Source organism: Molossus molossus, unplaced genomic scaffold (assembly GCF_014108415.1).
Source record: "Molossus molossus isolate mMolMol1 unplaced genomic scaffold, mMolMol1.p scaffold_m16_p_21, whole genome shotgun sequence".
Taxonomy (NCBI): domain Eukaryota; kingdom Metazoa; phylum Chordata; class Mammalia; order Chiroptera; family Molossidae; genus Molossus; species Molossus molossus.
In genome coordinates, this window is record NW_023425357.1 from 9,252,508 (window position 1) to 9,266,871 (window position 14,364).

At 54.5% G+C, this 14,364-nt stretch overlaps 1 protein-coding gene across 1 annotated transcript; it reads right to left on the reverse strand.

Annotated features, from left to right (window-relative positions):
• Positions 1 to 15: 15 nt before the first annotated feature.
• Positions 16 to 7,474, reverse strand: GIPR (gastric inhibitory polypeptide receptor). The gene is made up of 12 exons (XM_036275546.1): positions 7,396 to 7,474; positions 6,898 to 6,997; positions 5,275 to 5,378; positions 4,324 to 4,427; positions 3,976 to 4,120; positions 3,058 to 3,217; positions 2,783 to 2,843; positions 2,385 to 2,454; positions 2,172 to 2,260; positions 1,943 to 2,081; positions 369 to 410; positions 16 to 275 (listed from the first exon to the last, which is right to left on the reverse strand). Exons 1-12 carry the CDS (start codon positions 7,465 to 7,467, stop codon positions 69 to 71), a joined length of 1,293 nt encoding a protein of 430 aa, XP_036131439.1. The 5' UTR covers positions 7,468 to 7,474; the 3' UTR covers positions 16 to 68.
• Positions 7,475 to 14,364: the final 6,890 nt, after the last annotated feature.

The following is a 14,364-nucleotide window of genomic DNA, read 5'->3' on the forward strand; positions in this document are numbered from 1 at the left end:
AGGGGTCTAGTACACAGTAGGCGCTCAATAAATACGTGCTAACTGAATGATCTCAGGAATCCCGCTGCCTAGCAGTAACTTTCCAAGACCCGGCTGGCCTCATCCCCAGGCCCTGGGAGGTTCCCTGAGGACAGGGCGCGGCCAGTGGCGACCTGGCCGATTCCGGAGCCCAGGGGCAGGATCGGGAAGGCACGCTCCGGGGGCTGGCGCGGCTCCTCGCCAAGGCTGCGGCGCAGGCGGCAGCGGTGCCAGCCGCGGCGGATCTCAGTCTGCACCTGCAACGGGTCGGCGCTCAGAGGCGGAGCTAGGCACGCCGTTCCCTGCGCGGCCGCCAGAGGGCGCCGGCGGCGCGCCGGGGCTCTCCCTACCTCCTTGTTGATGAAGCAGTAGAGGAAGCTGACCAGCAAGCCCTGTCAAACAAGGCACGGGGTTAAATTGAGGGTTGGGACAGGATTATAAACATTTCTTTCAAAGCTTTGCCAGGCCCCAGACCACCTTAGCCGCCCTTACCCTGGTCCTAGACTTTTGCATTCACCTCCCTGGCTCCTCGCTCCCATCCCTAGCCCTTCCCCGTTTGCTGAGCAATAAAAGAAGACCCTGGATGTGATAACCACTTCCCTACTTTCTATCCCACTGAGGCAAGCTGCTTAACCCCACTGGGCCTCAGTTTCTTTATCTGGAAAATGCGGTAATACAATGGTGGTTGTGAGAACTGAGGTATTAATACGCAAGAAGCTGTAGTGCCTGGCACGTAATGTTAAACCTTTTTCTTAAGCTTATTATGACTTATCTTACCGTTATTAAACAGTATTACATTATTATTAAGTATTAATAATAAACCAATCGTTTATCATTATTAATATCAATATTAATTTTAATTATTACCGGTCGTAAATTATTAATAAATTAATTTTAATAATTTTTGTTTCCCATGTAAATTTAAATAAATATAAAATGATGTTTATAATTACTTCATAAATGAATACAAATCAAGTATTTATTTATGTTATTGGTAAGATATTACTTGTCTCATCTTCCCCTTGATCCCGCTGGCTCCCACTGCTTCAGGCACTGCCTTCCTCCACCATGACAGATACTCTCCCACCTCAGGGATCTTACACTTGAGGCTTCTCTTACTGGAACATACCCCCCAAGTACCTACCTCTCTCATTCCCTCACCCGTCTGTCTCTGCTCCAATATCTTCTCAGGGAGAACTCCCTGACCCCCTGTCTGCAACCCCATTTCTTTGTCTGATCTTCACCTCTATTTTCTTGTCCCCCTCCCCCCAGGCACATCTTGCCATCTGCCATTCTGTATATTTTATTTATATACCATGTATAGCATCTGTCTCTCCCAGTAGAGGGTAGAGACTATTTGGTTCTTGGCCGTATCCCCACAGTGAGCTAGGAAAAGTGCTTAGCATATAGTAAGTTTTCAATAAATATTTGCTGAATTTAATGAAGTGAACAGGCTTGTGGGGTGACACTGCTGTCCCCAATTTAGAGATGAGAAAACTGAGGCCCAAGGAGGTAAAGCAGGGTGGGGGCTAGGGTCAGGGCAAGCAAGTGCAGGGTCAGCCTTAAATTTTAGAATGAGTGCCTCTTTATATTTTGCATTTTAAGCATCTCTTTGCACACCCTAGCTCTGACCCTGAGGTGACAGTCACAGACCTGAATTTGGCCCCAGCCCTGTCCGGTTTCAAAGCCCTAGATCTTCACCAGGAGGTAGGACTGCTGAGGTCACCCATCTCCTGCCTCGGTCCCTGCTGCTTCCTCAGCTCAGGACAGCGCCAGCTCAGTATTATGTGTAGAATGAATGAACCAACTCCCATCCTCACTCCCAATTCAGTGGCTGCGACAGAGGATGACTGTAGCCCTCCTGCCCCTCTGGGGAAAGGGGCCCCAGGTGGGAAGGTGTAGCCCCTGCACCCAGCCTGAGCACCTGGAAGGAGCTGAGGAATATCTCAAAGCTGAGCTTGGCAAAGCGCAGGTGGCCCCGGGCTTGTTCCTCTGTCACGGGAGCAAACACCACTTCGTGGACGCCCAGCAGGGGCACCAGCGTCAGCGTGGAGCGAGCCAGCCTGGGAGAAGAGGGTAGCAGTGGGCCTGCGGTCCCTGGTCCCCATCTCGCATCCGGCCCCCTTCCCCTCCTTCCCACCTCCCTCCCCCACCTCAGCCTGTAGTCCGGGCAGCGCATCTGCTGCGTCTTCAGCTTGGAAACGAGGACTCCAAGGATGCGGATAAAGATGAAGAAATTAATCTGCGAGGAAAGATAGAGGCTGAGCCAGCCCCATCCTGTCCTGGGAGGCAGAGGATGGCGCCCCTCTTCCCAGGACGGGAAATCCCTGAGGACATCGGTCTGGAGGAGGCGGGGCTGGCCGTACCAAAATGGACAAGAGGATAGGGGTGCGTATGATCCACCAAATGGCCTTGACTTCGTTCCGCTCCCAGCACCTGGAGGACGGGTTGTAGAGCTAAGACATTAAAAACCGCTAGACGCACGGGTCACGCGTTCACTCGCCAGGCCCCGCCCACCTCCCTTATTGCAACGCCCACATTCCTTTAAAGCCCCGCCTGCTACTACCCTGGCCCCGCCCTCACCCCGCCCCTTCAAATTGTCCTTGACCACAATCTTTCCAAGCTGCCATTCCTTTAGACCCCCGCCCACGTTCCCTCCAAGCCCCCAGGTGCCATCAGAACCACCCCACGTTTTCATCACACCCGCCCAGGTGCCTCAAAGCCCCATCCACCTCCCAGGCCCCGCCCAGACCCCGCGACTCACTGCGTGTTCTCGTACAGGTACCTGACGATCACCCACGGAATGACGAAAAGCGCGGGGGCCCCTGTGCAGACCCCGACCCCCGCCCCCCACCCCGCCGCAGCTGTCAGCACGCGCACGGGCCCCGCCTGGCCCAAGACCCGCGGAAATTCCCCCGCCGAGGTGGGGAGGCAAAAGCCTAGAGAAAGGAAGAGACCCCTGAGGCAGACCAGCAGGGTGGTCGGGGAGCGGTGGTGCGCTAGGCTGGGCAGGGGGCAGGGGACAGGGTCGGGGCTCACCCCAGCCCAGGAGCAGGTAGCCGCGGAAGTGGCCCCCCTCGGAGCCTCCCACCAGCACCAGCAGGCTGTGCAGGTAGATGCCCTCCACCAGCAGCCACGTGTAGTTGGCACCCACGCAGTACTGGGTCACGATCTGGGCCGTTCTGCAGGTGGCGAGAGCCTAGGGAGTGGCCAGACCGGAGAGGGGGCAGTTAGGGCCAACAGGGTGTCCCCAAGCTTTCCTGCACCTGGTCGTCCTTCCACCCCCACCTCTTGTCATCAAATATTCTCCCAGTCTGTGTCACTACAGGACAGTACCTGTGCTTGGTTTCTCTCACCCTATAATATGGGCCCTATAAGAACTCTCCCGCTCTAACCTCTTAAACGGCTGCTATCTTCCATCTCACTATCAAAGTTCCCCCAGACACCCCCAAATATGGCCTCTCCCACTCCATCTCCTTCTAAGAATTGAACTCAACTACTCCACCTATCCAAAGGTTTCTCCCAGCATGAGGACTCTCCCACCCCACACTCCCTAACAAGTGGCATGGCCCAAGTTGCTACCAGATAGTTTTTCTCTCCTCTATCCCCAGCCTCTAGTCTCTCTCACCTTGTTTCTCAGTAACAAACTGGTATCTACCAAATCCTCCCCACCAGTTGGTCTCTCCCATCCTGCTGCCTCCTCACCTCCACAGAAAACTCTCACTGGTGGAGAAGACCAATGATTGGTAATATAATGAAAGAGAATGGAAAATTCCAATAAAGGAGGGGATGGGGTCAACAATGGAGGAGGCCAACTTGGGAGTCTCTCTCCAAAAGTATTTGGAGTGGTCAAGAGAGAAAAACTGTGGATAGCCTAAGGGATAGTAAAGAGATTGGGGAACTCCTGGCCCACCAGAGGAGGCAGAATCCCAATTTGAGGAGAGGGATGATGCTCACCTTGTTCCACAGGATAGGAGCCTGGTCCCCAGGGGAGGGGCCAGGTAGGCGTAGCAGCCAGTCTCGGGTGAGGATGGCTGCTGCCCGCAGCATGAAAGATGTGAACAGGTTGATGTGGATGTAGTTGCGAGTGCAGCGCAGCCGCCTGGGGATTTGGGAAGCAGTCTGGAGACTCATGGAGACCTGTCCTTGGCCACATCAAGCCCCTTAAACGACCTCCCAGCCCTTCTTCCCACAGAACCACTATAGGGTGCTTGATGCTGGTGGAGCCTGGCCACCTCATCTTACTCGTAACACTGAGGCCCAGTCTTTGCCTCTGCTACTCATGGTTGGGGGAGGGGGTCCCACCTGAAGAAACTCAAGATGAGCAGGGCTAGCAACAATGTGGCCAGGGACAGGGAGTAGCCCACGGTGTACACAACCTGTAGCCGCTCCAAGATCAGCCTTTGGTCCTGGGGGTAAGGGGGATGACACAAGAGCAGCGCTCAGCTCTTCCCCCAGGGCCAGGAAGGGGCTGGAAGAACATTTATCTGCTCTTTGTTCCTGCCCCAGCAGCCCAAATTTCTCTTGGGAATTTAACTACCCTTATTTCAGTGAGGTTAACTCCACTCCTCAGTTCCAGGACTGAACATGTGACCAGCCAATCAGAGCATTCAAACACACACACACACACACACACACACACACACACACACACAGTGATTAGTCCAGGGTGGGCATATGGTCCAAACCAGGCAATAAGAGATAAAAGTCAGTCCGATAGGTTTGGCCCAGGTGGGTACTTGAAATAGCAGGGGAATCACTTTGTAAACTATATGGTTGTTTAACCACTATGCTGTACACCTGAAACTAATATAAACTAATACTGAGTGTCAACTGTAATTGAAAAATAAAATTTACAAAAGAGTCTGTCCTGGGACATTATGCTGGAACCATTGAGAACAAAGCTCAGTCTCCCCATAGTGTTGCTTGGTTGGTGGGATGTGAGCCTGGTGCTTATACCCCACAGAAAGATGAGACCAATACAGAGAAAAACATAGGCATGATATGGTGAGCAACAAAGATTCCCAGCAACATCATTTGAGCACCTAGATCCAGCTGTGCCTGAAGCTGTGTGTGGCCTTATACTTTTCAATCACAAAAGTAAATACATTTTTCCCCCATCAAGCAAGTTAAGTTGAGTTTCTATCACTTGGAACCCAGAGTCCTGAAGAGTGCAAGGGGTTTCAGACTGGTCTGAGGCTGCTGCCTTTTCACTTCTCCCTGGACATCCAACCTGAAGCCCGCACCTCTTCTTACCTGAAAGGTCCCATTTTTCTCTGGGTCCTCACACTGAGAATGGTCTCTCCAAGGTCCCCATTGGCCATCACTGCCACACTGGCGGAGGACAAAGCCGGTGGCCACTGTGGGGAATCGAGGGAGGGGATCAGAGGCACAGAGAAAGACAGATGGAGACAGAAAGACCAACTGGGAGACAACTGGGAGAGAGAGCCAATGTGATGATGATGATGATAATGACGACGACGACGACGACTATGATGATAAGCCCTTATATGGATTTTTACACGTATTGATTTAATATTCATAAGAAGCCAATGAAGTTGGTACTATCATCAATCCCATTTTACAGATGAGGAGACTGAAGCATAAAGAAGTGAAATAAACTGCTCTGGACCACACAGCTAGTTAGGACAGGAAGACCGGAATACCCAGAGACAGACTCAGAAAAAAAGGAGAGAAAATAAGAACCCAGAGGTCCTCAGAGAGATACAGGGACAGAGAAGGGGCATTATGTGACAGATCTAGGATCAGGGTGACCCAGCCAGGGTTGGACAGACAGAGGAGACACCCAGCTGGACAGAGAGGGGCAGGAGATTGGGTGTAGGTGAGTTTCAAGGAAGTGGTGTCTGGGGCAAGGGTTAGGAGCTGTTTATGTCAGGAAGGGCCCACAGCCCAGGGGACACCTCACCATGATGGTGCCAGGGCAGGTACCAGGGGCAGGATGCTCGGGCAGTGGTGTTGGGTGCAGCGTAGTCCCAGCAGACGTACATATCGAAGGACCCATTACAGGTGAGGCCTGGAGTGGGCATAGGGACAGATGTCGGGTGGACCTGCTGCACCCTGTGCCCAATGCCTTAACATACACAAGCCCTGCCCTGGCCAGTTTGGCTCAGCGGTTAGAGCGTCGGCCTGCGGTCCGGAGAGACCCGGGTTCGGTTCCCGCTAAGGGCATGTATCTCGGTTGCAGTTTGTCCCCGGCCCTGGTTGGTCGTGCGGGTGGCAGCCACTTGATGTGTCCCTTTCACATCGATGTTTCTCTCTCTCTCTCTCTCCCTCCTGCTCTATCTGAACAAAGAATGAAAAAGTGTCCTCGGGTGAGGATAAAAAAAAAAAAAAAAAACATACACAAGCCCTTCCCTAAGCCCGCACTCCTGGAGTGGTCCATCCTTGCTTCGCCACAGCCCCGCCCATCAGACCCCAAAGCCCCGCCCATCAGACCCAAAGCCCCGCCCATCCTCCCAGCCCTACTCTGGGCTCCCCATCATGCAAGTTCCCGCCGCACAAGCTTCCCACTATTCAAGGCCCTTCCTAGGCTCCATCCCAAATCCTGCCCCCTTTGCAGGCCACTTCAGGCTCCACCCACCCAGCGCAGCCTTGCCCAAGACCCCGCCCATTCCAAGCTTCTTCCCAGGCGTCTCCCACTAACCCTAGTTGCATCACACTCAAGTCTAGGCCGTTTCTACCGAGGCCAAGTCCACCTAGGCCTCCCGGACCCAGCCCATGTCTACTCCAGACAACCCTTTCAGGCCCAGCCCGTTAGTCCTAGGACCGCCCCAAACCCACCCGCTGCAACCCCAGCCCTTCCCGTTCCCCCAGCCCACCCCTCCTGGGAGGCCCCGGCCACCTTCTCCCCAGCCACACCTGCTGGGGGCTCCGCGGCCTCCAGCGTCTCCTGGCATCTGCTGCGGTAGCGTTCCCACCGCTGGTACAGCTCCCCCGCCGTCTGCCCCTCCGAGCCGGTCTAGGGAAAAAGAGAAGGGAGGACTCCCCAACCGCTCCCCGCTCCCACGCAGCATGATTCCTGTGGGCCAGAAACCCGAGCGGGACTTGGAGAGGCTGTCCTGTTTGCCCAGGAGTCTTGGGTGACTGAGAAACCTCTTCTAACTCTTGAGGGGTGCCTAGAAACCACCAGGGGAGTTGCTGTGGGGGGCTGAAAACCTTCAGGAAAATTAGGGGACACGTTGGCTGGAAATCACCAGGAGGATTGGCGAGGAAAAGAAGACGGGCTGGAAGCAACTATCAAAACTTGAATCTGGGCAAGAGGGTCAGTCTTAAAATGCTCTCTGCAGTGGGGGAAGACAGCACGGTTCCCAGACCTCCCTCCGAGGCTTGAACTCGCGTGGCCCCTCGGGTCCTCACCTCCGCGCTCTGGAGCAGCGGCCCCCACAGCGAAAGCAGCAGTAGCAGCCTCCAGGGCGGACAGCGCGGCATGGTGAGGGCGGCGGGGCATGGGGCGCGAAGGGTCAGGTCCCGGGGCAGCCGGCCTGGAGGGTCCAAGGGCAGGGACAGAAGCCTCCGCCTTCAGCCCCCAGCCCCAGCGCCACCCGGCTCCGGGATTACACACGCGGAATCCGTGGCAGCGCCCCCCGCCGCCCCCACACGTGACGATTTGCGGGTGCGGGAGACGCGTGAGAAGGGGACGTGGCTGGGATCCGGCATGTGATTCCGGGGCCCACCCCTCGCTGTTGCTGGAGCAGAGGCGGGAAAAGGGGGGGGGGTGTTTGCTGAGGGCGTGGTTGCCTTAGAGCTGCGCTGGGCGGAAGTGCTAATGTCACCCGGAGTCTAGACATAGAGACTCCAGTGAACCTGGGGACTGGCTTGGAGGGGGAGGCACAGAAACCACCAGGCACGGAGCTTGAAATGACCCCCGGAGTTCCCACTCTGTGAGCCCAAACGGTTTTCAAATCGTGGTTAGGAACCTGACCTTATAAAACTTTCCCCGCTGTGGATAAAGCCCAGAGTCCATGGGACATCCCTCCTCTTAGGGACCAGAGCAGCGGCAGACCCTGGGCTTAGGTCTGCAGGGGCTCACATGCCTGGAAATCTAGATCCTCACACCCTCACCCAGACCAGGTAGGGAAGGAGAGACAGCCAGGAGCTCAGACCAGCCCACAGACAGAGTCAGAGATGCATGAGACAGAAATAGAGGCTCCGGGACTGAGATGGAAGACACACAGCAAGAGACCAGAGACCAAGAGGCAGAGAAGGAGACAAAAACGTGGGCTAAGAGAAAAGGAGGGGATAAAGCATGGAGAGACCAGGAACGGGGGAAGAAACAGGCACACACAGAGCTATTCAGAGGTTAGGAGAGACTGGGAGACAGAGACGAAGATAAGATACTGAGAGAGACACAGACACAGGACGTTAGAGACGGCACAGAGACAGAGGGAGACACAGGCATAGGCTAGGCAACTGGGAGCAAGGGACCCAGAGATCTGAGGGGGCCATGGGGCAGGGGGAATGGGCTGGGACTGGGGGAGCCCTCACCTGTCCTGCTGCCTCTGCTGCCTCCACTGCTCAGCCGGGGCTCTGGCCGAGGTGACAGGCAGTGGTGGTGGGAGGGGGCGGGGCCAGGGCTGGCCAGGGAACAGGGAGGGGGAGCTCTAGGGGAGCAGGGGGCCAGTCGCCTGTGAGTATCAGTCACTCAAGGTCACGTGGGAGAGCAGTCATAGAGTCATCATCCTGAGGACCACCCCCAGTGCAGTCTCGCACACTATCCCACCCAGACATCGCCCACAGAGTCTCAGGCAGTCACGAAATCACACACACAGTGTCGTACACAGTCCCATTAACAGACACAGAGAGGCTCAGCGCAGAATGTCACACACTGTTCCTCACAGAACATGTTCCTCATGTTCATGTACAGTCACAACCAGAGAGCCAAGGTCTCTCACCCACAGGTCGATGGTCATCCACAGTGACACGCAGCCACAGATCCTCGGGCTTGGACTCCTGCACTCTCACAATGACACAGTCACAACTTTCCACAGTTTCTGGTGACACTGTGTCAATCACACATTCACACAATCAGTAGGTCATGTCTCAAACACCATCTGTCTCCTCCCACTGGCCTGTGTGCCCCATGAAGACAGGGCCAGAGTGTCTCTGGGTCCCCAATGTCACTCAGCACAGTTTTGGGCACAGAGCAGAGAGGCTCCAAGAATGACTGTTGATGAAATAAGTGCACGGTTATGTGGTTCCTCCCATGGTCATATAATCCTTTAATGACACAATCTGAAGGTCACCCACAATGTTACATAGCCATACCCATTAACATGCTCATTCATCATGTCACACACTTCACACAGGCACCTACAGGGTCCACAGTGACATTCTAACAACACACGTTACCCAACTATTCTGACACACACGGTCTCACAGGCTCCCAACATCACATTGTCATACTGTCACCCTCACACAGTCACATCCAGCGCCATGGTTGTACAGATACACAATTCTCTCCCTCACTGCCTCACCCACACTCACAAGTCCCAAAGGCTCACACATCATCACCTCACAATCACACACAAACCCACAGCCTCCCACGATCTCATGGTCACAATCACCCTGACTCCCACATTCACAATCTCCACTTCCAGTCTCTTCCTTAAATATGAGGAACATCTGTACATTCGAGGGGAAGGCTTAGAGTCCCAGCGCTAGGCGCCCTCATCCCCTTTAATACTAATTACCAATGTATGCACATTAGTCACGCTATTTTTTAAAATCCTTATCTGAGGATATATATATATTTTTTTATCCTCACCCGAGGACACTTTTCAATATTTTGTTCAGATAGAGTGGAAGAGAGAGAGAGAGAAACATCGACGTGAAAGGGACACCTCGAGTGGCTGCCACCCACACGACCCAACCAGGGCCGGGGACAAACTGCAACTGAGGTACGTGCCCTTAGCGGGAACCAAATCTGGCTCTCTCGGGACCACAGGCCGACGCTCTAACCGCTGAGCCAAACCAGCCAGGGTCTGAGGATATTTTTTTACATTTATCTTCAGACAGAGGGAGAGGGAGAGAGAGAGAGAGAGAGAGAGAAACATTGATGTGAGAGACACATCAATTGGTTGCCACCCACATGACCCCAACCAGGGTTGGGGATGAACTGCAACTGAGGTACGTGCCCTTGGCGGGAATCGAACCCAGGACTCTTTGGTCCGCAGACTGACGCTATAACCGCTGAGCCAAACCGGCCAGGGCTTAATCACACTATGAACAGTCATGAGTACACACTCCCCTGGGACCTATAAGATAAGTGGGTCAGAGGCCTGTCAGCCCATTTTGCAGAGGAGAAACTGAGGCCCAGAGGTACCAGTAGGGACAGGGAATAAGGGGTGGTGTGAGGTTCAGCCACAGAGGCTGGAAGGAGAAAGTCTGGGGGAGGGGAGTAACACGAGGGGGGAGGGGTCCTGACTTCCTGGCCTCCAGCTGGCCTTCCTGCTCTCTGCCCCACATTCCTGGCGCCCTCTGGGTCCTGGGAAAGGCTCAGCTCACGGGGTGGAGAGGGAAAGGGATCTGAGATTGCCCAGCACCTCAGGGAGGTTGCGAGGGAATTTCTTGTTGGCCCTCAGATGGTCTGGGGGTGTCTCTCTGCTAGGGCTAGGAAGGAGGGGGGAGGCTGGAATTGGGGAGGAGACAGGAGGGAGGGGAAGCAGTGAACAAGAATTGAGGTGATGAGAGAAACAGGAAGAGAATCCAAGGCTCAAGAAAGAACAGAGTCAGGCAGAGACAGGAAGAGATGGAGATGAGAAAGACCAAGAGAAAGAGACAGACCAAAAGAAACAGGCAGAAAGAAATCAAAATAGAAATACGCAGGGAAAGAAAGAAAGAGGAACCAGAGGAGAGAGAACAGGGACTAAGAGAGGGAGAGAGAGAAGAGAGACAAACTGAGAGATGGAGACATTGAGAGATGAAGATGGGGAGGGGTGGAGGGAGAGAAAGCCTGAAAGACGGGGCTCTGGGGAGAGATGACAAAGGCAGGAGCATTGGAGATGAGCCTGATGCTGGGCTCAGAGCCCCGAAGCCCTCCGTCACCCCTCTGGGAGAACACAGGACGGAGCAGAGCACAGAGCGGCAGGGGTGTGGCGGGCAGAAGGGGGGATGCCTGAGTCCCTGCTGACCCCCTCGTCTGCCTCAGCCTTCCTGGGGTCCTCTGCAGTTCCCCAGGATCAGGGAGGGGACAGCGGGGCCATAGGGATAGCCACATGCTCAGAGCTCTGGAAAGTGCAGGCAGAGAAACAGCCTCTCCCCTGCCCTCTCTGCTGCCCATCTCTCCCCTGCCTCTCTCTCTCTCTCTCTCTCTCTCTCCTCTCTCTCTCTCTCTCTCTGGTCCGAGAATCTTTCTTTCTCCTTTTCTCCAAGCCCACCCTCAGTTTGTCTTCCTCTCCTGCTTGCCGGGTTGTCTTTCCTCGTTTCTTCCCGCCCATTTCATTCTGCTCCTCTGCTTATGTCTCTTGTTCTCTCGCGTTCTCCGGATCAGCCTCTTTTTGCCCATCTTTAAACTTTCTCCTTTCTCTTCCCCCTTTCCCCACCTTCTTACTGAGTGCCTGTCTGTCTGATTCTCTCCCTCCATGGCCCCTGGTCCCAGGTTTCCAGGCTGTCGTCCACCTCCCAGCAATGACCAGGCGATGCCCCCAGCTCAGGATGCAGGGGTGGGGAGGAAGCTGGAGGGCCTGTGCCTCCCTCCTGGGGCTGCCCAGCCAAGCAGAGCCCGAGGAGCAGGCAGGGGCCTGGAGTGCCGGCAGATGGTGCAGGAGAAATGAGGCAGAGAGGGATGGGGAGATGGCATGCCCCATGGGGACTGAGGCCAGACGTGGGAGGCTGAGCCAGCCCCCTGAGATTCAGGACTGCTGAGCGGAGGCCTGAAAGACAGACCCAGACACACACACACACACACACACACACACACGCAAAGACAGACAGAGATACAGAGAGTAAGAGACAGCAATGGAGAGAAAGAGACTGAGAGGGACATACTCACAAACATGGGTATCCAGAGAGATGCCGAGACAGGACAGACTGAGAGCCTGTGACACGGGTGCATATGATCCAGCGAGACAGAGCGACAATGCTCCAGAGACAGGGACACGCACACTCACACAGTCTAGAGAAAGACAGGAACTCTCGCCAGGAAGAGACAGAGATCCAGAGACAGGGGCCTAGAGAGAGGAACACAATAAAACATGGTCTCTAGGAGAGAGACAGAGATAAAGATCCAAAGAGATACAGAGACATGGAGCCAGGAAATCCAGAGAGACACAGTGCCATGGAGAAACATAGAGGTAGGGAGAGAGAGAGAGAGAGAGAGAGAGAGAGAGAGAGAGAGAGAGAGAGAGAGAGAGACCCTTGAGAGAAAGGTGTCCAGAGAAACAGAGAGAGATGGGAGAGAGTTGGAACACAGATAGATGCAGATAGGGGTAAACTCTCTCAGACACAATCACACAGAGATGAGGCAGGATGCCCAGCTCCCCTCACTGTCTTCTGGACTTGTGTGTGCATTCCCCCAACCCCACCTCCCCCGCCCCTGCAGCACGTTTCCATAGCAACCTCCCCAGATCCACAGGGCAAATATTGTCCTGGCCAGAAACAGCGGGGCTGTGTTGACATAATCTTGTGCTGGTGTGGTGGGGGCTCAAGGGGCCTGAGAGGCCAGGATGGGCGCAGGCTCTTATCTGGGGATTCCAAGCTTCTCTCATCTCCAAATTAGGGTGCAAACCTCCCAGCCCTGGGAGAAGCCGCTGAGAGATTCAAACCTGTACCCTTGGCTGCCCCCTGGCGGTGGTGGTGGGTACGCCCTGAAGCCAGTTTTCTAGCCGGAGGACAGCAGCAGGCTGGTCTAGGCATTTTCCTCCAGGTTTCTAGAATCTGGCTTCTCTTCCCTCTCCCTGAAGACCCTGCTCTGGTCCAGGACCCTCCTCTCTGGGGTCTCCTATCCCAGTTGGCCTCTCTCCCTTCCATCCAGCCCCTGCCTTCCAGTAGGGCAGTCAGGCAGTCAGAGTGGTCATGCTAAATGGTAAACCTGACCCTATGCCAACCCTGCTCAGAAAAATGGAAAAATGTCCTCAGGTGAAGATTAAAAAAAAAAAGAGGAAGCTCAGGCTCCTCTCCATGGCCTTCCAGGCTTTTGCTGAGCTCTCCAGCCTTCTTTTTTTTTATTTATCCTCACCCGAGGACATTTTCCCATTTTTTGTTCAGATAGAGGGGGGGGGGGGACATCGATGTGAAAGGGACACATCGAGTGGTTGCCACCCGCACGACCCAACCAGGGCCGGGGACAAACTGCAACTGAGGTACGTGCCCTTATCGGGAACCGAACCTGGGACTCTCTGGACTGCAGGCCGATGCTCTAACCGCTGAGCCAAAGTGGCAAGGGTGGCATTTTCATTTTTTAATATTTTTTTCTTTATTGATTTTAGAGAGAGAGGAAGGGAGAGGGAGAGAGAGACAGAAACATCAAAGAGAGAAAGCATGGACTAATCTGCCTCCTGCATGCCCCCCAACTGGGGATCGGGCCCACAACCTGGGCCTGTGTCCTGACTGGGAAGCGAACTGGCGACCTCTTGGTGCATGGGTCAACGCTCAACCACTGAGCCACAGCGGCTGGACAGCAGAGGCATTTTCATCTCTATATTCTAGATGAAGATACTGAAGTTCAGAGAGAGTAAGTAACTCGCTCCAGGTGACATAGCTCATAAGTGATGGGTCAAGAACCCAATTTCCAGACAGAGACATACAGAGAGACAGAGATGAGAAAGAAGTGCAGCATGGGGAAGGGAGCCTAGAGTATCCTCCAGCCTCCCTCTCCCCACTCCTGCCCTTGACATCTTTCTGTGAAAGCACTTGTAATAAAACCAGCACCATTAGCTGTACCCAAAAGCCGCTGTGCTGAGCACTTGACAGGCATGAGCTCACTGAACTGCTCTTTTCCCCTGGGAAGTGGGTGATGGGATGGCTCCCATTTTGCAGAGAAAGAAAAACCAAGCTATTTGGTCAAGGTCACTGTTCTCATGTGGATCCTGACACCTCAAGGGCAAGGCCTAGCTCATCTTTGTGTATCACCCCCAAAACCCCCTCCCCTGCCAGACTAAACTCCGCCTGTGTTTCCCTCATCCACACCCTGACTCCACCAACCCAGCACATGGATCGCACAAGATCTGAATTCCCCTGGGCTTTTACAGTTCTCCGGGGAAACTCAGATAACAGCCCTCAGCCTGCTGCAGAGTTCTGCATGTAGGAGTCTGACTTCCACTCTCCTAAAATCTGAGCTCATCAGGATGGAGGGTGGGAGGGCGGGAGAAGGGGGAGTTTGGGAGGGAG